Genomic DNA, 27,287 nt, shown 5'->3' with positions numbered 1-27,287 from the left:
CTCGGGCTGGCTGGACGGTCTGGCTGAAATGTAATAAAGACAAATAAAGACAATCAAAAGTCTTTGTACTTTATTTGTTAGAGTTGTTCGTTTTTTAGGCTGTTGGTTCAAGGTGCAACACATTATTTCTTATTGAATTACCATTGATCTAGTTCAGTCTTATCAATCACTTAAACATATTAAATAAGGATCTCTTACCTAGCTTGATGACTGGTCATTTTTGCTTTCTTTATGTTGTTCTAAATAGAGATGGCTAGAAAGGGCAATGGGTCATATTAGATTGTGCAGAAATGCAGGAGATTTGCTTTATATGCCCCCAAAAATGGGAGGACCCCCAGACCCCCCACCAAGTTATCCCCCCCACTTCTAAAACCAAAGTTGCATCCCTGGTTTTGGTTGAGAGACTTTTGACACCAAGTTCTGTCATGTAAAACCAAAGAGCATCATGTTAGGGCAGCAATGCCTGCTGGTTTGGGCTTGGGCTTTGCAATTTCTCCTCCATCAGCTCCTCCATCTTCTCCAACCACACTGTCCTCTTTCCATCCTCCTTGCCACAGACCCTCTATCCAGTGGACAACACTGTCATCCCAGTCTCCAGGGAGCAGCAGTAAGAGGTAGCCCACCCCGATGATAGCTGCTGCAGCCACTCTGACCTGGCTGAGCTGGGGGCTGCAGCAACATAGAAATCCACTGCTGCAGAGAGATACAGTAGGGGGTCAGGTATAGTGGAATGCTGTTTGAGATTCCCACAATGACTTCAGGAAAAGCTTGATTTATCGTTTGGAGTTTTATAAGCAGATAAATATCATTGTTCTTTCTGTACCTGAATTAGCTGGGATGCTCAGTAACATTCCAAGAGAAATAAGGGAGGGGGAGGCAAGCACACTTCCTAGATTCACCAAGACATTGAAAGCTGATGGTGAGAGAGGAGGGACAAGAGTGAAGGAAATGTTAAAAACAGAGTTATTCAAATGAACTAATTTAATATCTGGACATGTAGGCCGTCATTGTAAATATGAATTTGTTCTTAGCTGACTTGCCTAGTTAAATAAAAATAGAATATCTGTACAGAAATTAGCGGGGGAGTGTTACCGAGGAGCTGGGAGGCCATCACGCACAATGCGTCCCAGGGGATGTACTGGATTGGAGGCCAGTACTCCACATGTGTGAGGTAGAGTATCACACACACCCAGGAGTGGAGGACACAGCAGCATAGCCCCACACAGGACAGCAGAACACTGGCCGTACCCGGCTGCACCTCTCCCACTCGCTTTCTAAACAACACCTTAAAGAATAAAAACATACGTAAATACTTTGTGCTTATGTCTGCCCACCACAACAGCTAAGATTTTGATTTAAGGAAGGAGACCTAAAGACAAACTCCAGCTATTTTTAAATGTTTTCTGTCGAAAAACAATACAGTTGAAGTCAGAAGTTTACATATACCTTAGCCAAATACATTTAAACTCAGTTTTTCACCATTCCTGACATTTAATCCGAGTAAAAATTCCCTGTCTTCGGTCAGTGGGGATCACCACTTTATTTTAAGAATGTGAAATGTCAGAATAATAGTAGAGAGAATGATTTATTTCAGCTTTTATTTCTTTCATCACATTCCCAGTGGGTCAGAAGTTTACATGCACTCAATTAGTATTTGGTACAACATGATGCTGCCCCCCCCCCCCCCCCCCCCCCTTCACGGTTGGGATGTTGTTCTTCGGCTTGCAAGCCTCCCCTTTTTTCCTCCAAATATAACAATGGTCATTATGGCCAAACAGTTCTATATTTGTTTCATCAGACCAGAGGACATTTCTCCAAAAAGTACAATCTTTGTCCCTATGTGGAGTTCTTTGTCCCCATGTGCAGTTGCAAACCGTAGGCTGGATTTCTTATGGCGGTTTTGGAGCAGTGGCTTCTTCCTTGCTGAGCAGCCTTTCAGGTTATGTCGATATAGGACTCGCTTTACTGTGGATATAGATATTTTTATACCTGTTTTCTCCGGCATCTTCACAAGGTCCTTTGCTGTTGTTCTGAGATTGATTTTCACTTTTCACACCAAAGTACATTCATCTCTAGGAGACAGAACATGTCTCCTTCCTGAGCAGTATGATGGCTGCGTGGTCCCATGGTGTTTATACTTGCGTACTATTGTTTGTACAGATGAATGCGGTACCTTAAGGCATTTAGAAATTGCTTCCAAGGATGAACCAGACTTGTGGAGGTCTACAATTTTTTTTCTGAGGTCTTGGCTGATTTCCTTAGACTTTCCCATGATGTCAAGCAAAGAGTCAAGAGGCACTGAGTTTGAAGGTAGGCCTTGAAATACATCCACAGGTGCACCTCCAATTGACTCAAATTATGTAAATGAGCCTATCAGAAGCTTCTAAAGCCATGACATCATTTCTGGAATATTCCAAGCTGTAATAAAGACATGGTCAACTCAGTGTATGTAAACTTCTGACCCACTGGAATTGTGATACTGTGAGTTATAAGTGAAATAATCTGTCTGTAAACAATTGCTGAAAAAATGACTTGTGTCATGCACAAAGTAGATGTCCTAACCGACTTGCCAAAACTATAGTTTGTTAACAAGAAATTTGTGGAGTGGATGAAAAACTAGTTTTAATGACTCCAACCTAAGTGTATGTAAACTTCCGACGTCATCTGTATATACAGTAACGTAGACACACTTAAGGGTAAAAAAACATGTTTGCGCTAAATAGTGTTTTTTCGACACAACTGCAAACTTCAAGGCGTTGGCCAATGAAGGAGTTGGTCTGATGGTGCCCTCTGATGTCATCAGCCTCCCTGCTTGCTTGCGGGAGCAACAGAGAATACAAGCGGAAAGGTCCGCCTCGTGCCATGTCAGTTGGACACCTGGACCACCTAATGAGATGTGCCTTTTGTTAAGTAAATCATGCGATTAATGAAGTGAAACAGAGAATTGAGGAGGACTTTAATGCCGATGACCTTGTACAGGGCAGTGGTTGAAGCTGAGCCTACTGCCAGGGCCACCCCTGTGATTGAGTCGCTATGGAAACCATCAGCATACGCCATCATGACGATTCCTGTGATGGAGAGAATTACAGCCACTATCTGATAGAGAAAAAAGACACAGGAAGACATCACAGCTCAACACTAATGACAAGGAACACTTTGATTTGCTCAGCCATAAACATCCTCAATTGACTCAAAATCATCAAAGTCAAACCCCACATACGTAGTTGGTCAACAATTACCATGTGAGAGCTTGGCTGGGGTGCATTCAGTTCGGTTGAACATTTGCTACATTGTGTGACGGTTTGTACTGAACGACCCGTTTCCCGCACCGTTCTTTAACAGCCTTTTGAGGTGTGTTTGCCCTCCGGTTGGTAACACTTGACTTGGATCGTCCATTTGTAGATGCTCTACAGACTACTGTATCTACAGACTCTACAGTAACATTTCAACTGTCAATGTACTAACCCAAACGCTAGCTCTAACCCTAAGCTTAACCCTTACCCTAAACTTAACCCTAACCCTAAACTTAACCCTTACCCTAAACTTAACCCTAACCCTAAACTTAACCCTTACCCTAAACTTAACCCTTGCCCTAAACCGTATTCTAAACCTAACCATAACCATAGTCTTAGCAAGCAGTTGCTGATCAACAGATAGTTTGTTGACAGTATGACCCTCTGTAGACCATCTACTGATGGAAAATCCGGACTATCCAAATAAAGTGTGACCCTCCTGTTTGGTGGGGGGGTGTGGCCTGATCAATATGGGTTTGACCATTATACATCTCAAAACTTGTGCAGCACACCATACACAATCGCTCTCTGGGCTGCCATAATCACAACGTTCCTCAACTGGTCGTTCAATACAGTACCGTTTACTTTGAATTAAACGACAAGCACCGCTCTCTCAAGGGAAATCTATACATTTGAGAATTTTTTTATGGAAGCTTTGATGTGAGTATCTGGACGCTTAAATGAGTATCTACATTGGTAGATGCTTTGTGTTGCACTGTCCATCCACCTCCTTCCCCCTTTATCCAGCACTGACAGGAGTTCTTACCCGTACACCCATGAACCGGTCGTTGAGTCCAATCCAGGACAGGAGGAAGATGAAGCCCTGGCTACAGCAGAGAATGGCGCTAGCGTCTCCCGCTGAGATGCGACAAAGAGCCAGCAGGTACAGGTAGCCTGAGAGACTCCACAGCACGGAGAACGGTGCTGCACCCTTCAGGAGCACTCTCACTGTCATGTCCTCCTCCACCAGGAAGCCACTGCACTGCCTGGGACACAGGAAGACAGAGGCAGGCGCCTGGTGACCTGGTCAACCTCTCTACCAATCCTCTGGATAAACAGCAGGGTTGTTTTTAAGATGTTTGTTTGTTTAGCTGCAGATTAAAGCACAAAGCAGCTTGTCTTAAATATCTTGTCTGATACAGAGGGTTTGTGGCAATAGGTTTTCTATATTCCCTAAAAAGAAAACCATTCATTTAGTAATTTGACAAATCTAAAGTTACTGTAAATCCTTATATTACACTCTATCCAAAATAGAGAATCAATCTTGATGAGTGTAATAACAAAAAACAATAGGTGATCATGACTTCCTGCCACACATAGCCCTGTGAAACTTCTCTCAACCTGAAATGGGCCCAACACCTGCTTGTCAGAGGACTCTTTAGCTGTTGTTTCACCTGAAGCAGGCTGTGGGCCACTGTCTCTGCTCTGCCCCTAGCAGGTGTCCCAGGTAGTAGAGGGGGAAGAGGAGGAGGTTCCATGTACTGCAGAACCAAATAGTGAAGAAGGGGGCATGGAGCTGCTCCAGAGACTGCTTGGCACTGTGTGTGCCCACTGCCCACGCCAGGGCCACACAGCACCCAAGGACCAGCCCCCACACAGCTCGACACATGGCTCTCAGCGGGCAGCGGGCACAGCGGCTCTTACTGTCCTCTCTCTTCTCCACACACTCTTCTGCCTGGTCTCCACCCTTCCCTCCACCCTGCCCTCCATCCTGCCCATCTTCAGCCGCGTGCTGAGGTCCCCTCTGTCTTTCAGCATGCTCTATATGGCAAAGGCAAATAAACAATAACATAATAGATGCATAAAGATATAATTCTCATATGGGAAAGGGTAATAGAAGAATATAGCCCATATTACAATTTTACTCCCAAGTTGCCTATTTTTGGTGGATCTTCAAGATATCATCGAATTATTCCCACAACCTGAGGTGTCAGTGCTTTTCTCATACTGAAGAAATATACAGTTGAAGTCAGAAGTTTACATACACCTTAGCCAAATACATTTAAACTCAGTTTTTCACAATTCCTGACATTTAATCCTAGTAAAAAATCCTTGTCTTAGGTCAGTTAGGATCACCACTTTATTTTAAGAAAGTGAAATGTCAGAATAATATTAGAGGGAATCATTTATTTCAGCTTTTATTTCTTTCATCACATTCCCAGTGGGTCAGAAGTTTACATACACTCAATTAGTATTTAGTAGTATTGCCTTTAAATTGTTTAACTTGGGTCAAATGTTTTTGGTAGCCTTCCACAAGCTTCCCACAATAAGTTGGGTGAATTTTGGCCCATTCCTGCTGACAGAGTTGGTGTAACTGGGCAGGTTTGTCGGCCTCCTTGCTCGCACACACTTTTTCAGTTCTATCCACACATTTTCTATAGGATTGAGGTCAGGGCTTTGTGATGGCCACTCCAATACCTTGATTGTGTTGTCCTTAAGCCATTTTGCCACAACTTTGGAAGTATGCTTGGGTTCACTGTCCAGTTGGAAAACCCATTTGTGACCAAGCTTTAACTTCCTGACTGATGTCTTGAGATGTTGCTTCAATATATCCACATAATTTTTCTGCCCCATGATGCCATCTATTTTGTGAAGTGCACCAGTCCCTCCTGCAGCAAAGCACCCCCACACCATGATGCTGCCACCCCCATGCTTCATGGTTGGGATGGTGTTCTTCGGCTTGCAAACCAAACATAACAATGGTCATTATGGCCAAACAGTTCTATTTTTGTTTCATCAGACCAGAGGACATTTCTCCAAAAGGTACAATATTTTTCCCCATGTGCAGTTGCAACCATAGCCTGGCTTTTTTATGGCGGTTTTGGAGCAGTGGCTTCTTCCTTGCTGAGCGGCCTTTCAGGTTATGTCTATATAGGACTCGTTTTACTGTGGATATAGATACTTTTGTACCTGTTTCCTCCAGCATCTGTCTCTAGGAGACAGAACACGTCTCCTTCCTGAATGGTATGACAGCTGCGTGGTCCCATGGTGTCAAGCAAAGAGGCACTGAGTTTGAAGGTAGGCCTTGAAATACATCCACAGGTACACCTCCAATTGACTCAAATCATGTCAATTAGCTTATCAGAAGCTTCTAAAGCCATGACATCATTTTCTGGAATTTTCCAAGCTGTTTAAAGGCACAGTCAACTTAGTGCATGTTAACTTCTGACCCACTGGAATTGTGATACAGTAAATTATAAGTGAAAAAATCTGTCTGTAAACAATTGTTGGAAAAATGACTTGTGTCATGCACGCAAGTAGATGTCCTAACCAACTTGCCAAAACTATAGTTTGTGAACAAGAAATGTGTGGAGTGGTTAAAATACGAGTTTTAATGTATCCAACGTAAGTGTATGTAAACTTCCGACTTCAACTGTATATGACATTATCTACAAGCACCGAAATGGATAGATAATATCTTAATATGCAGTATTACATGTCACTGTGATTTGTCACACCTGACCTACACATAAATGAATGCACATAACGTTAGACTTATGCCTAAAACTATAAGAAAGCTATGAAATATACTCACCCTGTGGAGTGGGCAGCAGAAAGACGGCAGGACCAGTGATGGGCGAGGGAGACACTTTGGCTGTTTGTTTTTTCATGGCCATCTCCAGTGTCGGCTCTTCTCTGGACACTGAGTCCTTCTACAGCCATGGGCTCTGGGTGGTAAGCCTTTGATGTGTATGGAGAATTAAGTTGCTTAAACTCAGCCAACCCAGAATGACCTGTGATTACTATGATTACTCCCCCTGCTTACAGACCATCTAATTCCAGGAGGTTGCTTGAAGCCACTAACAGAACTGCAAACGTGTGTTTAGTGAGACGTGTTTACATATTGCCCTCTGAAATGTGTGTAAGTGACGTGGAATACTGTATACCTGTAATTTTTCATTGCAGTAAAGCGTTGACATATTTACGTGGTTTTGGTGTGTCTGATGTAGAGAACACTACAAACTGGGTGGTTTGAGCCCTGAATGCTGATTGGCTGACAGCCGTAGTATATCAGACATTTTTACTGGGTGGTTCGAGCCCAGGAATGCTGATTGTCAACATTGCCAAGCTGTGGTATTTTAGACAGTATACCACCAGTATACAACATTTATTTTTACTGCTCTAATTACATTGGTAAGCAGTTTATAATAGCAGTAAGGCACCTCTGGGGTTTGTAGTATATGGTCAATATACCACGGCTAAGGGCTGTATCCAGGCATTGCGTTGTGCATAAGAACTGCCCTTAGCCATGGTACATTGGCCATGTACCACACCTCTTCAGGCCTTATTGCTTAATTATAAAACATGTTTTGCTATGAAGACGTGAAGTTACCTGATGCCAGTTCAGCACCATGGACAGTTCCCGTCAATGCACTGCAGTGAATGGATGAAATCCCAGTCTTAGAAGTATATGAGTTGTTTTTATTTGGTTCAATGACGTATCAGTCCAAAACATACATACATACCACAGAAAAACACAACTCTTTGAATATGATAAACTGAGTACTACCGGACTCCCTGTTTGATGGAGTAGTTTAGGTGAGAGTTTTATCCGCAAACCAATAAACCCCTTTATACTCAATGTGTTCATTAACCCCCCTTGGTTTTATGTGAGAAGTACAGAGTGAATGGTTAATTAAGCTACGTTTGAAATGATGTGACTCATACGCATGGCTGGATATCTACATTACAGTACAGGTACTACAGGCTCACATTGACAAAACCACTCAAATACAACACTAAAATGCCCGCAATAGTGAGAGATATCAACATCATATAAAGCTGTTATCATTTTTCATTGATGGTTCTTCCTATGAGGTATTCCAGTTTCTTCTTTGCTTTGGTCATCAGCCTTTTAATCTGGACAGCCATCAACAGCTTTGCTCCATTGAACTTTGCAGTCCCTCATTCCTCGTCTTTCTTCTGCTGGGGGAAGGGAATCAGCCTCAAGGGTAACATGCGTTCTGGGGATTCACAAAACACATACAATAAATATGGCTGCTGGGTGACTGTCACAGATGACTACAGTGAATGATGGCACATGAACTGAGGCAGTGAACTCTTGGGCTGAAGTAATGTCCTAATTAGAATCATTCGATTCAGTCACGGGATCATCTGATCTACAGTTGTTTGAACTTCATTGAAATACAACCGCAGGTGCCTTTATGCCAGCACTATTCCAATACTGGTGATAGTAATGGAAGCCTGACCTCTATATAAAGACCAGAGTTCAACAGCCCTCCAATGAACGGGCACTTCACATCAAATTTATGCCTAATGTACATTAGGGTCGATAAGTCTGGCGGAGAGAAGCTCACCTTTACTCTCCCACCGGGAGACCTCTGCAGATCATAAAGGAAACACGAAAATAGCACAAGGTCACGAGGCAGTTCAAAATGACTTTAAAATGTGCATAACACAGACTACGTTTCATTAGAGCTGAACACTGCGGTGTATGCCACTAATGCGTATTTAAAAATGATATCCTATAATGTTTTACTCACACATCTGCTCATGTAATGGGGTTGATTTTGTAGAAGGGAAAAGAGTTGAAAGATTACATTAGTAACATTGAATAGCAACCTTGAATGAGTAGAGAGAGAGACATTGCACCCTCATCACATCAGTTGTACTTTGACAGTTAATTAGATATGGTAAATCCTATTATTCATTAGGTAACAATATTACTTTACCTTGGGGTTTGGGGTTCATGAGGATCAAGGGGAGCTCCACCTGTACGTCACTGGCTGTGAGACCTCCCAACAAGCTGAATGGGAGTGAAGAACATCATTGGTTAGCATTTAATATTGTCCTCAATTTCAATGTAAAACATGGCATTGGCTTACAGGCAAACATGTATTTAATCTAAGACTTACCCTCCTGAAGACACCATCAAGTTGACCTTGATTTTGTAGGAGACCAAGATTCCCAACACTTCTTTATCCATACCGTCTCTCATACTGATGAGGAGAAAGGAGAAGACAGAGATGGACTCAGGTTGTTTGTGTCTAGATTTGAATGTGAAAATAATGTAGACTGCCACTCACATAGTGTTGGAGGCTAGGTTTGTATCCTCATCCTTCAGTCTGCCGTCCAGCGCCAGACCGCGCTTCTCCTTGTTGTCGGCCAGTAGGGGGATGATGGTGAGGGATTTATCAAATGTGCTATTGGCATCTATTGTCTCTCTGTAAGAGAAGGTTGGAGATGTTAGTGGATCAGGAGAAGAGCACTTCTTAGAAGATGATGAGGAGAGGGTTGGTTTCTGTCTACTCACCCAAACTCTTGACAAAGTACGGTTTTGGTGTATTTGTCCGCGGAGTAGAGCACCACATCTGTAGTCTGGTCAACTGGAGGAAAGAGCCCACTGTTATAAACTTAAGTATAGTATTTTAGTTCTACCATTCAGAGTCAGCGGTGATAGACTTACCTGTGACTTTAATTTTTGTCACTGTTTTGGTGGTTTCATTCTTGACTTTGACGTTGACATTGATCGGATCTCCATGGTAATAGATCTGATATCAATATAAGAAAAACAATTCACTGTTTGCAACCCCTTTTTGTTATGTATTCTAATATAGCTGCTACAGTATATGCGCTGTAGAAGCCGGTGAGGATTTCTGTTTAACTCACCTCCTTATCCAGAGAGGCCTCCAGGTGGACAGGCTTGTCAGACATCATGAAGCTCTTGCAGATGTCGGCCTTGGGACCAGAAGCACCCGTTGCATCTGGAGCAAACTGGATCTTACGGACGATCAGACGGGCAGTGTCTCTACAAGGATGGAGGGAAAAGTGGCAAAGAGGGAGGGAGGGAGGGAGGGAGGGAGGGAGGGAGGGAGGAAAAGTGTCAGAAAGAAACAATTGTTTTTACATGTAGATGTAGAATTTCCATGTCTTATTGTGTAAAGTATTCCAATAAAAGAAGACAAGTATTTGGACAGCCACTCACTTCTTGTCAAGTTTCTCTTCTGGGTCTGCCACATCTGAAATGTAGGTCTTCACTTCAAAGTCCACACCACAAGCCTAGGTATACACAAAAGGCCAATGTAAATATCATTGAATTTAATATATCTGGGGTAAAAAATATATATATATAAATAGCAAGGCAAGTGCCTACCTTTCCAGCATCATCTGGTCCTGGCTGGAGTGTGACAGAGCAGGGAAGGTTTACGGGAATGTCGAAAGTGAAGGCATGGCCCTGCTCTCCTGCCTTCTTGAGCAGGCAGTCATGCATGGGAGTGAGGGTGGGTTTGTGGTCAGCAGCAGGGTACAACTGGAGGTGCTTGAACCAGATGTCTTTCCTGAAGGACAGTCCAATGACATCCAGGTCCTCACGGCCATAACGGAAAGCACAGGCCAGCTGCACAAACACTAGAGACCAGGATAAACATTAGAGACCAGAACAAACACTAGAGACCAGGATAAACATTAGAGACCAGGATAAACATTAGAGACCAGGATAAACACTAGGGACCAGGATAAACATTAGAGACCAGGATAAACACTAGAGACCAGGATAAACATTAGAGACCAGAATAAACACTAGAGACCAGAGTAAACACTAGAGACCAGGATAAACACCAGAGACCAGGATTAACATTAGAGACCAGGATAAACATTAGAGACCAGGATAAACACTAGAGACCAGGATAAACATTGGAGACCGGGATACACATTAGAGACCAGGATAAACACTAGAGACCAGGATAAACATTAGAGACCGGGATAAACACTAGAGACCAGGATAAACATTAGAGACCAGGATAAACATTAGAGACCAGGATAAAACAATAGAGACCAGAATAAACACTAGGGACCAGGATAAACATTAGAGACCAGGATAAACATTAGAGACCAGGATAAACAATAGAGACCAGAATAAACACTAGAGACCAGGATAAACATTAGAGACCAGGATAAACACTAGAGACCAGAGTAAACATTAGAGACCAGGATAAACACTAGAGACCAGGATAAACACTAGAGACCAGGATAAACACTAGAGACCAGGATAAACACTAGAGACCAGGATAATCACTAGAGACCAGGATAAACACTAGAGACCAGAATAAACACTAGAGACCAGGATAAACATTAGAGACCAGGATAAACACTAGAGACCAGGATAAACACTAGAGACCAGGACTAACATTAGAGACCAGGATAAACACTAGAGACCAGGACTAACATTAGAGACCAGGATAAACACTAGAGACCAGGATAAACATTATAGACCAGAGTAAACACTAGAGACCAGGATAAACATTAGAGATCGGAATAAACACTAGAGACCAGGATAAACACTAGAGACCAGGATAAACACTAGAGACCAGGATAAACACTAGAGACCAGGATAAACACTAGAGACCAGGATAAACACTAAAGACATGGATAAACATTAGAGACCAGAATAAACACTAGAGACCAGGATGAACATTAGAGACCAGGATAAACACTGGAGATCAGAGTAAACACTAGAAACCAGGATACACATTAGAGACCAGGATAAACACTAGAGACCAGGATAAACACTAGAGACCAGGATAAACACTAGAGACCAGAGTAAACACTAGAGACCAGGATAAACACTAGAGACCAGGATAAACACTGGAGACCAGAGTAAACACTAGAAACCAGGATACACATTAGAGACCAGGATTAAGATTAGAGACCAGGATTAAGATTAGAGACCAGGATAAACATTAGAGACCAGGATAAACATTAGAGACCAGGATAAACATTAGAGACCAGGATAAACACTAGAGACCAGGATAAACACTAGAGACCAGGATAAACATTAGAGACCAGGATAAACATTAGAGACCAGGATAAACACTAGGGACCAGGATAAAACAATAGAGACCAGGATAAACACTAGAGACCAGAACAAACACTAGAGACCAGGATAAACATTAGAGACCAGGATAAACACTAGAGACCAGGATAAACATTAGAGACCAGAATAAACACTAGAGACCAGAGTAAACACTAGAGACCAGGATAAACACCAGAGACCAGGATTAACATTAGAGACCAGGATAAACATTAGAGACCAGGATAAACACTAGAGACCAGGATAAACATTGGAGACCGGGATACACATTAGAGACCAGGATAAACAATAGAGACCAGAATAAACACTAGAGACCAGGATAAACATTAGAGACCAGGATAAACACTAGAGACCAGGATAAACACTAGAGACCTGAATAAACACTAGAGACCAGGATAAACACTAGAGACCTGAATAAACACTAGAGACCTGAATAAACACTAGAGACCAGGATAAACAGTAGAGACCAGGATAAACACTAGAGACCAGGATAAACAGTAGAGACCAGGATAAAAACTAGAGACCAGGATAAACAGTAGAGACCAGGATAAACACTAGAGACCAGGATAAACAGTAGAGACCAGGATAAACACTAGAGACCAGGATAAAAACTAGAGACCAGGATAAAAACTAGAGACCAGGATAAACACTAGAGACCAGGATAAAAACTAGAGACCAGGATAAACACTAGAGACCAGGATAAACACTAGAGACCTGAATAAACACTAGAGACCAGGATAATCACTAGAGACCAGGATAAACACTAGAGACCAGGATAAACATTAGCCAGTGTATAGTCATTCCGCAGGACTACTAACATTAGTAACTTATCTGTAAAGAATAGTTTTGTAAAATAATGTGTACCTTTCTTGCCTCCAAGGTCTGCAGGATCAATTTTCACCACTCCCTCTGTAACAACGATGGGTCGAGATGTTAGAGATTTTCCCCTCAACACAAATGTCTAAACTTACGATACAGAAGTGCCAAGTGTAAAAGTAAGAGTTACCGATGGGGTCCACATTCTGAACATGGTCGACGTAGTCTCTCTTTCCCAGGTAAAGGGTAAGCTGAAGACAGGAAGAAAAAAATGGTCAAACAGAATGTTTTCTGGAGCTCTATCACACACTCTATCACACTAGGTGATGGTCGGTATTTCTATGGGGCAAGTATTAGAGAGAAAGAAAAGGTTTTCACTTACTGCGCCATTCCCAGAGGTTTTCTTGTATACCCTGAGAAAATATCAAACTAAACGGTCAGCAGTGTTTAAAACATTTCTCTGTCTTACTTTAGTGACCAAAGTAATTTCAAGTGGTGAAAAAACAAAGGTTTATCAGAAGACAAATTATCAATCAACAGTCAATCAAATGTGCGAAGGTATGCAAATTATAATGACACAACCCAATATAAACATATTATTGATACAAAATGATGATAACTGACATGTTTTATCCAAAATGCTTCCTAATCCTGAGAGTTTGGAGATGTGTTTGTCAGACCATACTGAGGGCAGCAGGTATCAGCCAGGGTCGTACATTGTCTTACATGAGCAGATCTGAGGAATTAACCCTTGAGTGTAATATTACCTAACTGGCTGGGTTTGACTCGGGCTGTAAGCCCCCCTGCATGAGTGACCATTCACCACGTAGTGCTTGTGGTATTCAAGGGCACTCAAGTCAAAGCTGCAGCCTTGCCTGCCTCTCTCTCGGATCCTGTTGAACTGACTGGAGCCCTCCTCTCAGTAGTCCTCAGGGAAACCTATTATTGACTTTCACTAGCACCTTATGGCAACTCAACTCATGCAACTCAACTCATGCAACTCAACCCATGCAACTCAATCCATGCTGTTAAAACCTACAGAAGAAGGCACAGTGATGCCGAAACGTTGGTAAATACCCAATAAATGACTATGGAGTGTGCTACTCTCTTTATTTTGATAATTTACAACCTACAGAGGAAACAATGCTCTCCCTATGGGAGATGAAAACCCTGACATAAGGCTAATGTCACTAACAAACGGACAAATCCTTTGTGAATGATAACACTTCATGGTATTAATAGTGTTGGAGACGACCCATGTTATTTCCTGACATAGTCAGCAGTCCTCTGAGTATTAAAGGGATTTCTTGACGTTTTTGTTAGACACATTTTCTTATTCTGCACCATTTAACAGATACCATCAAGTAGTAGTATAACAGATAGGCCTACATGAGGTAGATAGGTACACACTGCTATCTAGAACCTAAAAGGGATCTTCGGCTGGCCCCATAGGATGACCCTTTGAAGAACCCTTATTGGTTCCAGGTAGAACCCTTTCGGTTTCTATGTAGAACCCTTTCCATCAGAGGGTTCTACATGTAACCCAAAAGGGTTCTACCTGTAACCAAAAAGGGTTCTCATATGGGGACAGGTGAAGAACCCCTTTGGAACCCTTTGTTCTAAGAGTGTATATAAAATAGAGGAATGTTGCTACCTCTCAGTAGAAAACGTTTGGAATTCTTCCCATGTGTGCTTCTAAAGCACAGTGAAGAGGAGGAGGTGCATCTAAGGACATCTACTCTGTGACACCTTTGATAGTCAAAGTGTGATGTAGTGGGTGAGAGAACAGGTTCATTCAACAGAACCATCTGCCTCTGTGCTCTCACAGATTAAGAGGCTCTTTGGGGCATGGTGTCCTCAAATGGTCTGAAACACTTGCAAACAGCCAATTACATTGGCCGAACAAACAAAACAGTTTTACTAGTAACATAGTAATAGTAATATAGACCATGTATGACATTCAATAACATTGCATTGCTATCAACATGTAGTCTGATTGAAAATCAGGTGGGGGCTTACTTAGACATTTTTCAGCAATTTCAGGATTTTTTTCTGTGGAAGACAAAACAAAACAAAACGTGTGAGTTCATGAAAATGGCAACAAGAAGTGAATCTCAATCACAATCAGGCATAACCCCTGATTCACCAATGAGTTACGGATGAAAGGATGCCGTATCTGTGTTGAGTGACAGGGAATAATCTGGTGGAATGAGATTACAGCATCACTGTTAGTTGTCCTGAGCCAAATCTTGGCTGGGGTTTAGCTTTTCAAAGTACTGCTGCTATTGACAACGCTCATCTAATAGACTGCAGAGGCACAGAGACCCTAACAGTAGCTAAACGTAACCTGGGCAGGATTTACAAGGTAGCACATTCTTATGTAATACTCCATTCTAAACGAAGGGGTTTCATCCTCACGTCCCTGGTGGATTACACATATTGACCAAGGTTTCCCAAAAGCATTCACAAGGTCACAGGGTCACAGGGTCACAAGGTCACAGGGTCACAAGGTGTCTTATTTTCCTGAAACATTTACAGAGGATAGATGAAGATAATAAAATGAGATCATAACAGTATCAATACTCATAAAAGGAATAATAAGAATTTTCTCATTTTAGTCTAACCCGAAAAATAAGTTTAAATCCACTATTGACATTTCTCTTGTTTGTATTTTGGGACTGTATCACTTTCAATCCTCAACAATGTTGCTGTCCATGTTCCAGATCTCAATACAAGACCGGTATTCAATCAATTACAGTGGATTCCTGGATAGTGCTTCCAGAAGTATCCCAAATGGATACGCCATGCACAGGAGGTTGGTGGTATCTTAATTAGGGAGGATTGGCTCATTGTAATGGCCGGAGTGGAATGAGGGAAATTTTATCAAATGCATCAAACACATGGTTTGGTCCTCCCCTCAGCAACCTCCACAGACATCATGGTATTGATGACCATGGAGAGCGGCCTTCTTGAGTTGCATTTGGAAAGTGTTACAGGGACTACCTGTAGAGTTTACAGGTAGTAGTTGACTATATTTCAGTAGTAAGAAGTTAAGATTGGATTGTCAGCAGTCAGCTGTCTTTATCAGAGAGATCTGTTCCACAATGTAATAGCAGCACATTTCTCCTACAGATGGTAGACACTGCCAGTAGGCGACCAGACACTGCCAGTAGGCGACCAGACACTGCCAGTAGGTGACCCGACACTGCCAGTAGGCGACCAGACACTGCCAGTAGGCGACCAGACACTGCCAGTAGGCGACCAGACACTGCCAGTAGGCGACCAGACAATGCCAGTAGGCGACCAGACACTGCCAGTAGGCGACCAGACACTGCCAGTAGGCGACCAGACACTGCCAGTAGGCGACCAGACACTGCCAGTAGGCTACCAGACACTGCCAGTAAGCGACCAGACACATCCAGTAGGCGACCAGACACTGCCTGTAGCCTACCAGGCACTGGCAGTAGGCGACCAGACACTGCCAGTAGGCGACCAGACACTGCTAGTAGGCTACCAGACACTGCCAGTTGGCTACCAGAAACACTGCTAGTAGGCTACCGGACACTGCCAGTTGGCTACCAGACACTGCCAGTAGGCTACCGGACACTGCAAGTAGGCTACCGATCACTGCCAGTAGTCTACCGGACACTGCCAGTAGGCTACCGGACACTGCCAGTAGGCTACCGGACACTGCCAGTAGGCTACCAGACACTGCCAGTAGGCTACCGGACACTGCCAGTAGGCTACCGATCACTGCCAGTTGGCTACCAGACACTGCCAGTAGGCTACCAGACACTGCCAGTAGGCTACCAGACACTGCCAGTTGGCTACCAGACACTGCCAGTAGGCTACCAGACACTGCCAGTAGGCTACCAGACACTGCCAGTAGGCTACCAGACACTGCCAGTAGGCTACCGATCACTGCCAGTTGGCTACCAGACACTGCCAGTAGGCTACCAGACACTGCCAGTAGGCTACCAGACACTGCCAGTAGGCTACCAGACACTGCCAGTAGGCTACCGATCACTGCCAGTTGGCTACCAGACACTGCCAGTAGGCTACCAGACACTGCCAGTAGGCTACCAGACACTGCCAGTTGGCTACCAGGGATTTAACCCACTGCCATTTCCAGTATCAGATATCAATGAATTAGATTGAGTAGCTATATGCCTGAGTGTTGTACATTTTACTGCAATTACAGGAGGGATGCTATGTTACTTTTCTATCATTGACCTGAGTGACAAAAATAATCCTTACAATGTAATTCACTTAATACCTTTTACTATCCCCTACTAAATCTGACTGACATGGGTATTAACAGGCCAGACAGGAAAGACCTAAGTGTTTACGAAGTCAGGGTTGAGCTATTCCATGCTACAACAACATTTGAGGCTCCCAATTAGACAGTGCGTAATGTTCATTGAAGTGCAATAATTGGTTTGCTACAAGTTGAAACATGTACCAACATATTTTCAACTATATTACAGCGGTTTAGACAGCATCAATACTGGTTTAAAGCCAGTTGAAAACTGTGTAGGCATTGAAAGTTTAAATTATTCTACCTATTTGCAGTTAGGACGTTTGTTATAATGTACTTCTGCTATTCACAGAGTAAGGCTTTGTCCCTTCCGTCATCCCTCCCACTACAAAACTACAAAGCTGTGAAGCAAAAAGAATGGTGATGTCTTACCTTTCTTAAAGCTATCAGTGTTCCACTGACATTCAAATCCCTAGTGTTCTGTGGTTAGAGTGCAGTCTCTGACTGTTGACATCACTCTTTATAGCCGGACCTCTGACCCCTCCCCCGACTTAACTTTCTTGTTTAAGATGCTGTTGTCTGTCTCTCAATCCAATTATTCAATAAGCAAACACCTTTTTTTGACAACATATGGTTTAAAAATACCACAGCCAACTGATTTAAAATGTGCAATGCACAGTAAAGTACTCCCAGGGACAGAGACATGACCTTGATCTATGGTAAGTATAAAACAACAGTGATTCTCTAAAGCCTGTTGTTGGTCCTGTGGCTTACAGTATGCTGAACGTCTAATACTCACAGGGTATTGCACTCTATAGGAAAGAGGCCTACCTTGGTAATTGGCTACAATACTTTGTAAATTAACTAAACATTTCACCTTTGAGTGTGAAAAAATCACAAGTTTGGGGTCACTTACAAATGTCCTTGTTTTTGAAAGAAAAGCACATACTTTGTCCATTAAAATAACATCAAAATGATCAGAAATACTGTGTAGACATTGTTAATGTTGTAAATGACTACTGTAGATGGAAACGGCAGATTTTTCATGGAATATCTACATAGGCGTACAGAGGCCCATTATTAGCAACTATCACTCCTGTGTTCCAATGGCACGGTGTGTTAGCTAATCCAAGTTTATCATTTTAAAAGGCTAAATGATCATTAGAAAACCCTTTTACAATTATGTTAGCACAGCTGAAAACTGTCGTGCTATTTAAAAGAAGCAATAAAACTGGCCTTCTTTAGACTGAGTATGTGGAGTATCAGCATTTGTGGGATCGATTACAGGCTCAAAATGGCCAGAAACAAAGACTTTCTTCTGAAACTCGTCAGTCTATACTTGTTCTGAGAAATGAAGACTATTCCATGCGAGAAATTGCCAAGAAACTGAAGATCTCGTAGAAAGCTGTGTATTACTCCCTTCACAGAACAGTGCAAACTGGCTCTAACCAGAGGAGTGGGAGGCCCCGGTGCATAACTGAGCAAGAGGACAAGTACATTAGAGTGTCTAGTTTGAAAAACAGACGCCTCACAAGTCCTCAACTGGCAGCTTCATTAAATAGTACTCGCAAAACACCAGTCTCAACGTCAACATTGAAGAGGCGACTCCAGGATGCTGGCCTTCTAGGCAGAGTTGCAAAGAAAAAGCAATATCTCAGACTGGTCAGTAAAAATAAAATATTAAGATGGGCAAAAGAACACAGACACTGGTCAGAGGAAGATTGGAAAAAAGTGTTATAGACAGACAAATCTAAGTTTGAGGTGTTCAGATCACAAAGAGGAACATTTGTGAGACACAGAAAAAATGAAAAGATCCTGGAGGAGTGCTTGACGCCATCTGTCAAGCATGGTGGAGGCAATGTGATGGTCGGAGGGTGCTTTGGTGGTGGTAAAGTGGGAGATTTGTACAGGGTAAAAGGGATCTTCCAGAAGGAAGGCTATCACTCCAGTTTGCAACGCCATGCTATACCCTGTGGACTGCAGTAATTGGAGCCAATTTTCTCCTACAACAGGACAATGACCCAAAGCACAGCTCCAAACTATGCAAAAACTATTTAGGGAAGAAGCAGTCAGCTGGTATTCTGTCTATAATGGAGTGGCCAGCACAGTCACCGGATCTCAACCCTATTGAGCTGCAGCTTGACCGTATGGTACGTAAGAAGTGCCCATCAAGCCAATCCAACTTGTGGGAGGTGCCTAAGAAAGCATGGGGTGAAATCTCTTCAGATTACCTCAACAAATTGACAACTACAATGCCAAAGCTCTGCAAGGATGTAGTTGCTGCAAATGGAGGATTCTTTAACGAAAGCAAAGTTTGAAGGACACAATTATTATTTCAATTAAAAATCATTATTTATAACCTTGTCAACATCTTGATTATATTTCCTATTAATTTTGCAACTCATTTCATGTATGTTTTCATGGAAAACAAGGACATTTCTAACTGACCTCAAACTTTTGAACGGTAGTGTATATTTTCAGTTTGCTTGTTGCTTGTTGGTTACATTACTAGTTTAGCTGAATTAACTTCAATATTGTGTTAATCTAACAATATCTGCTTAGTGCTGTACCGTGTTCATCTAACAATATCAGCTTAGTGCTGTACTGTGTTCATCTAACAATATCAGCTTAGTGCTGTACTGTGTTCATCTAACAATATCTGCTTAGTGCTGTACCGTGTTCATCTAACAATATCTGCTTAGTGCTGTACCGTGTTCATCTAACAATATCTGCTTAGTGCTGTACCGTGTTCATCTAACAATATCAGCTTAGTGCTGTACTGTGTTCATCTAACAATATCAGCTTAGTGCTGTACTGTGTTCATCTAACAATATCAGCTTAGTGCTGTACCGTGTTCATCTAACAATATCAGCTTAGTGCTGTACTGTGTTCATCTAACAATATCAGCTTAGTGCTGTACCGTGTTCATCTAACAATATCAGCTTAGTGCTGTACCGTGTTCATCTAACAATATTAGCTTAGTGCTGTACTGTGTTCATCTAACAATATTAGCTTAGTGCTGTACCGTGTTCATCTAACAATATCAGCTTAGTGCTGTACCGTGTTCATCTAACAATATCTGCAGAGTGCTGTACCGTGTTCATCTAACAATATCAGCTTAGTGCTGTACCGTGTTCATCTAACAATATCTGCAGAGTGCTGTACCGTGTTCATCTAACAATATCAGCTCAGGCTTGAAGTTGCATGAACAAAAATATGTTCTTTTTTTTAACCAATGTTGATGTTCACATCTCCGTAACACTTTGCCTAAAGCCTCCAGTTATAATGCTTTATTACTTGCTATAATTTATCAACCTTACAATGTATTGTTATTAGAGGAATACATCTTCTTGATGCTCCTGGACACATCATAAGTGAACTGGGTTCTGGGTCTTTCAACATCAGACGCCCTCGCCCAAGCAACCCAGCCAAGGTTGATCAGACCTCGACTTGCATCCAAGTGGCTATTTCAGCTGCCTCGTTGGTGCTGGTGATGGCTCTCCAGTGATGCTGAGTGTGCTGTAGGCGCTGTGTAGGGATTGCCCAGCAAAACCCCTGCAGCTTACTTCGATAGGCATGTGCCTTCCAACCCTGCTTCCAGCAGTCGATGACCAGTCCCTTGTACTTGGCCCTCTTCTTCTTGTACGCCTCCTCTAGACGTTCTTCCCAAGGGACTGTCAGTTCCAGAATGATAATGGTCTTTGTGGACTCTGAGACCAGGGTGATGTCTGGTCTCACAGTTGTCTTGACAATGTTCTTGTTCCCGTAGAGGGCGATGCTGCTCAGACTCCGTGGCAACCGCAGCCACCTCCGGAGATAGCTGTTGACTTTCCTCTCCAAGTTCTCGACAGTGGAGATGGGGACGTTGTAGATAAGCAGAGCCCAGAGTATCTTCGGAAGGATACCGTGCTGATACATCCACACCTTAAACCTGCCAGGCAGTCCAGACCGATCTACCGCGCTCAGCCAGCTCTCCAGCTCTTGACAAGACTTCTGAACTGATGTTGAGTTGTTCAGGCTGCTGTTGAACATCTTGCCAAAGCTCTTCACTGGCTTTTCCGAGATGGTTGGGATCGGCTTTTCTGCAATGTTGAAGTGTAATCTTTCCACGACCTTGCCCTTCTTCAGCACCATGGAATTCAACTTTCTAGACTTGAAGCTTCTCCAGTCCTTGCAGAACAGAATTGTATCCTGGCATTGACTGTAGTGACTGTCAGGTCGTCCATCAAGGTCCTGATTGATGACTGTCGCAACCCAGATTTGGTTCAGAGGCCCCAGCACTCAGCTTCAGCAGACTTTACAATCATGTTAATCGCCAGGGCAACCTGTCTGACCCTGTCATAGTAGTCCAGGATAATAATAACAGTAGTCCAGGATAATAATAACAGTAGTCCAGGATAATAATAACAGTAGTCCAGGATAATAATAACACTAGTCCAGGATAATAATAACACTAGTCCAGGATAATAATAACACTAGTCCAGGATAATAATAACAGTAGTCCAGGATAATAATAACAGTAGTCCAGAATAATAATAACAGTAGTCCAGGATAATAATAACACTAGTCCAGGATAATAATAACACTAGTCCAGGATAATAATAACAGTAGTCCAGGATAATAATAACAGTAGTCCAGGATAATAATAACACTAGTCCAGGATAATAATAACACTAGTCCAGGATAATAATAACACTAGTCCAGGATAATAATAACACTAGTCCAGGATAATAATAACAGTAGTCCAGAATAATAATAACAGTAGTCCAGGATAATAATAACACTAGTCCAGGATAATAATAACACTAGTCCAGGATAATAATAACAGTAGTCTAGAATAATAACAGTAGTCCAGGATAATAATAACACTAGTCCAGGATAATAATAACAGTAGTCCAGGATAATAATAACACTAGTCCAGGATAATAATAACAGTAGTCTAGAATAATAACAGTAGTCCAGGATAATAATAACACTAGTCCAGGATAATAATAACAGTAGTCCAGGATAATAATAACACTAGTCCAGGATAATAATAACAGTAGTCCAGGATATTTGGCTGTTTTCCATTGACAAAAACAATGTCGCAAAAAAATCATCGCAACATTTTTCATGGAAATGGCAGATGTAAGAGAATAGCAGATCAAAAACAAGTATCAGTTCAACAAGTGTGGGTTGGTTTTGGTAGACATTTTGGTATTGAGATAAATCGTGATGAAAACTAAATACATTTATTAAACTATAAAAACAATGTTTTTTTTTGCAAGATAAGAATAACGGAAACGCACCATGGCAGGCAATTGGCAGGCAATCTACTTACCATGCTAACTTTCTAAATGTCGAAAAGAAATCACTGGACAAGTTAATGGAAACTTAGCTAGTGTCTCATTATAAGGCTTATATCATGTCTCTCTACACAGTTGAAGTCGGAAGTTTACATACATTTAGGTTGGAGTCATTAAAACTTGTTTTTCAACCACTCCACAAATGTCTTGTTAACAAACTCTAGTTTTGGCAAGTCAGTTAGGACATCTACTTTGTGCATGACACAAGTAACTTTTCCAACAACTGTTTACAGACAGATGATTTCACTTATAATTCACTGGATCACAATTCCAGTGGGTCAGAAGTTTACATCCACTAAGTTGACAGTACCTTTATACAGCTTAGAAAATTCCAGAAAATTATGGCTTTAGAAGCTTCTGATAATTCACATAATTTGAGTCAATTGGAGGTGTACCTGTGGATGTATTTCAAGGCCTACCTTCAAACTCAGTGCCTCTTTTCTTGACATCATGGGAAAATCAAAAGAAATCAGCCAAGACCTCAGAAAATAAATGTAGACCTCCACAAGTCTGGTTCATCATTGGGAGCAATTTCCAAACGCCTGCAGGTACCACGTTATGCAATCCGGTTTCCGGCATGGTCACAGATGCACCTCAGCCACGCTCAAGGTCCTAAAAAAGATCATAACCGCCATCGATAAAAGACAGTACTGTGCAGTCATCTTCATCAACCTGGCTAAGGCTTTCGACTCTGTCAATCGCCGTATTCCTATCGGCAGACTCAACAGCCTTGGTTTCTCTAATGACTGCCTTGCCTGGTTCAGATACTTCTCAGATAGAGTTCAGTGTGTAAAATTGGAGGGCCTGCTGTTCGGACCTCTGGCAGTCTCTGTGGGGGTGCCACATAGTTAAATTCTTGGGCCGACTCTTTTCTCTGTATACATCAAAGATGTCGCTCTTGCTGCGGGTGATTCTTTTATCCACCTCTACACAGACGACACCATTTTGTATACATCTGGCCTTTCTTTGCACACTGTGTTAACAGACCTCCAAACGAGCTTCATTGCCATACAACACTCCTTCCGTGGCCTCCAACTGCTCTTAAATGCTAGTAAAACTAAATGCATGCTCTTCAACCGATTGCTGCCCGCACCCGCCTGCCCCACTAGCATCACTACTCTGGACGGTTCTGACTTAGAATATGTAGACAACTATAAATAATGGGTGTCTGGCTAGACTGTAAATTCTCCTTCCAGAACCATATTAAGCATCTCCAATCCAAAATGAAATCTAGAATCTGCTTCCTACTTCGTAAACAAAGCCTCCTTCACTCATGCTGTCAAACATAACCTCGTAAAACTGACTATCCTAACGATCCTTGACTTCGGCGATGTCATATACAAAATAGCCTCCAACACTCTACTCAGAAAATTGGATGCAGTCTATCACAGAGCCATGTGTTTTGTCACCAAAGCCCCATATACTACCCACCACTGCGAACTGTATGTTCTCGTTGGCTGGTCCTCGCTACACATTCGTTGCCAAACCCATTGGCTACAGGTCATCTATAAGTCTCTGCTAGGTAAAGCTCTACCTTACCTCAGCTCACTGGTCACCATAGCAACACCCACCTGTAGCACGCGCTCCAGGAGGTATATTTCACTGGTCATCCCCAAAGCCAACACCCCCTTTGGCCGCCTTTCCTTCCAGTTCTCTGCTGCCAATGACTGGAACGAATTGCAAAAATCACTGAAGTTGGAAACGTATATCTCCCTCACTAACTTTAAGCATCAGCTGTTAGAGCAGCTTACCGATTCCTGCAGCTGTATACAGCTCATCTGTTAATAGCCCATCCAACCAACTATCTACCTCATCCCCATATTTGTTTGTGCTTTTCTGCTCTTTTGCACACCAGTATTTCTACTTGCACATCCTCATCTGCACATCTATTACTCCAGTGTTAATTTGCTAAATTGTAATTACTTCACCACTTTTGGCCTATTTATTACCTTACCTCCTTACTTCATCTGCACACACTGCATACAGATTTTCTTATCGTGTTATTGACTGTACATTTGTTTATCCCATGTGTAACTCTGTGTTGTTATTTTTGTTGCACTGCTTTGCTTTATCTTGGCCAGGTAGCAGTTGTAAATGAGAACTTGTTCTTAATTGGCCTACCTGGTTAAATAATGGATCTTCCAAATGGACAATGATCCCAAGCATACTTCTAAAGTTGTGGCAAAATGGCTTAAGGACAACAAAGTCAAGGTATTAGAGTGGCCATCACAAAGCCCTGACCTCAGTCCTTTAGAAAGCCATACAAACATGACTCAGTTACACCAACTCTGTCAGGAGAAATGGGCCAAAATTCACCTAACTTATTGTGGGAAGCTTGTGGAAGGCTACCCGAAATGTTTGACCCAAGTTAAACAATTTAAAGGCAATGCTACCGAATACTAATTGAGTGTATGTAAACTTCTGACCCAGTGGGAATGTGACGAAATAAATGAAAGTTTAAATAAATCATTCTCTCTATTTTTCTGACATTTCACATTCTTAAAATAAAGTGGTGATCCTAATTGACCTAAGACAGGGAATTTTTACTCTGATTAAATGTCAGGAATTGTGAAAATCTGAGTTTAAATGTATTTGGCTAAGGTGTATGTAAACTTCCGACTTCAACTGTATATCTGGATCCTTATGACATGCTAACAAGACATCATACATAGCAAATTGTTACGGAACTACCTATGCAAGTGTAACGGATGTGAAACGGCTAGCTTAGTTAGCGGTGCGCGCTAAATAGCGTTCAATCGGTGACGTCACTTGCTCTGAGACCTTGAAGTAGTAGTTCCCCTTGCTCTGCAAAGGCCGCGGCTTTTGTGGAGCGATGGGTAACGATGCTTCGAGGGTGACTGTTGTTGATGTGTGCAGAGGGTCCCTGGTTCGCGCCCGGGTATGGGCGAGGGGACGGTCTAAAGTTATACTGTTACATTGGTGCCGTGACCCGGATCACTGGTTGCTGCGGAAAAGGAGGAAGGTCAAAAGGGGGGTGAGTGTAACAGATGTGAAACGGCTAGCTTAGTTAGCGGTGCGCGCTAAATAGCGTTTCAATCGATGACGTCACTTGCTCTGAGACCTTGAAGTAGTAGTTCCCCTTGCTCTGCAAGGGCCGCGGCTTTTGTGGAGCGATGGGTAACGATGCTTCGAGGGTGACTGTTGTTGATGTGTGCAGAGGGTCCCTGGCTCGCGCCCGGGTATGGGTGAGGGGACGGTCTAAAGTAATACTGTTACACAAGTGTGGACTGCCACTTATGAGACACTGAAGCAAAGAGAAACTGGTACCTTGCTCAAATGTTGGTCCCATATCAGAACACTCCCTCCCTGCAAGGACATGCAGGTCTACGTACTTTAACAGATGTTCCATGGAATTACTTGAAAAGTGACCCTTGGACACACAATGAAGTACCTGGTGATGTTACTGTAATAAGGGGAAATTATATTAAGGTTCTTACAATGAACAGTTTTTGCATGTTTTAGCAATTGCAATTTCCATACTTGACAAATTAAATTCCTCACATTTTGCAATTTGAATAAATGTGTTTTTAATTCTGAATCATTTAATAAACTATTGTGAATTACGGAAGGAAATATGGTATTGTATTTATTTTTCACAAAAATGTGACATAGTATCCCTATGACCATCCTAAATCGAACCATCTTGGTCCTTAAATAACTGCACTCCGGCAGTTACCGGAGTGCAACCCTACCACTAACCCTAACACCAATAATTACCCAGGCACCAAGGCTAACACCTTTGTTGGAAACCAATTAAAACATAAGTCGATTGAGATAACTTTAAAACTCGCTCCTGTTATTCACACACCAAGACCATTAAGTTTCAGTCATGTGTTGAAGTGACAGCGTTGAAAGACATTGAAAGCTATGTTTGAATGAGGAAGAAATAATGTTTATGAAGATATTTCTGATTGAAAATGAATGTCACCTATTTGCCAGTCAATTTTCATTGCTAGTTGTGAGTTTTATTGTCCATCTTTGAACAGAGTGTGCTAAGTCTCCAATATTTAGGGTTCTTCGAAAAAAGCATGCATCAAAGCTGCCTTCCTTTCTTAGTGTTACTGTTATTAATGGTGTTCTCTACCTTATCTGGTTATCCTGTTTAGTTCTCCTAGGTCTCACAAGGGCACAACCTCCTGGCCTTGCCTTGATTTGTTTCTGATTTCAGGTGACGTTATAGGGCATCTATACCTGTAGTCGTGGGAGTGGATACTGCTATAGTAAAGTTCTTTGTAATTAAGGTAATCCCCTTACGGTTAAGCTCTGTCTTAAATAGTTGTTCTGGAGTCAAAAGTGGTTAGTGAGTTCAGATTTGGTGTGCACTTCATTGTCATAACATCCATCTATATACCATTCACTTACCATGTTATACTCCCCCAAACCTTTAAAATACTGCCATATCCCCTCTCTGTCTCTCTGTCACACACACACAAAGTTTGAGCTCAACTCTAACAGCTATAATGGGCCAACATTTGACTCCTGGAAGCCTTCTCATCTCATCTCATTGGATTAGGGATCCTAACACCTGTCCTCTCCAGCAGAAGAACCAGAAATATGATTCAATGAGTTCCTCTGCATCATCCTGACAACCTCTGTGAAAGGCCCCAAACTCAATCAGGTCTATGTACTCATATGAGACGTGAAGCTTTCGTAGTACAACCATTGATGTCATGTGGATCTGGAAGTCAGTTTAGATGAGTTACATGTACAGTAAGATGTGACAT

General features: G+C 42.2%; 2 protein-coding genes across 2 annotated transcripts; both read right to left on the bottom strand.

The window, feature by feature from the left end:
• Window positions 1–386: 386 nt before the first annotated feature.
• LOC115146953 (solute carrier family 35 member F3) lies at window positions 387–6,910 on the bottom strand. The gene is given in 8 exon segments (XM_065005049.1): window positions 387–667; window positions 670–693; window positions 824–913; window positions 1,093–1,285; window positions 2,971–3,096; window positions 4,060–4,279; window positions 4,688–5,054; window positions 6,829–6,910. Coding segments are annotated over 8 exon segments (1,326 nt in total). The 3' UTR covers window positions 387–443.
• A 784-nt stretch (window positions 6,911–7,694) lies between these two features.
• LOC115101450 (arrestin-C-like) lies at window positions 7,695–17,704 on the bottom strand. Its single transcript, XM_065004894.1, has 14 exons — window positions 17,630–17,704; window positions 14,959–14,991; window positions 13,322–13,352; window positions 13,130–13,190; window positions 12,988–13,032; window positions 10,408–10,661; window positions 10,240–10,313; window positions 9,924–10,062; window positions 9,721–9,805; window positions 9,568–9,640; window positions 9,341–9,478; window positions 9,170–9,253; window positions 8,612–9,060; window positions 7,695–8,257 (listed from the first exon to the last, which is right to left on the bottom strand). The coding sequence occupies exons 2-13, from the start codon at window positions 14,964–14,966 to the stop codon at window positions 8,958–8,960; spliced, it is 1,095 nt and encodes a 364-aa protein (XP_064860966.1). The 5' UTR covers window positions 14,967–14,991; window positions 17,630–17,704; the 3' UTR covers window positions 7,695–8,257; window positions 8,612–8,957.
• Between the last annotated feature and the right edge of the window lie 9,583 nt (window positions 17,705–27,287).

This window comes from Oncorhynchus nerka, linkage group LG19 (assembly GCF_034236695.1).
Source record: "Oncorhynchus nerka isolate Pitt River linkage group LG19, Oner_Uvic_2.0, whole genome shotgun sequence".
In the NCBI taxonomy this organism is placed as follows: domain Eukaryota; kingdom Metazoa; phylum Chordata; class Actinopteri; order Salmoniformes; family Salmonidae; genus Oncorhynchus; species Oncorhynchus nerka.
The sequence above is the reverse complement of the archived record's forward strand: the minus strand, read 5'-3'. Positions and strand labels throughout refer to the sequence as shown.

Bases quoted from the DNA above. Each gene is read 5' to 3' on its own strand.
- LOC115101450 (XM_065004894.1), bottom strand. The intron at 9,641-9,720 runs GTAAGTCTATCA...TCTTTCCTCCAG, and splicing joins GACAAAAATTAAAGTCACAG to TTGACCAGACTACAGATGTG. The intron at 9,061-9,169 runs GTAAGTCTTAGA...ACTCCCATTCAG, and splicing joins TTGATGGTGTCTTCAGGAGG to CTTGTTGGGAGGTCTCACAG.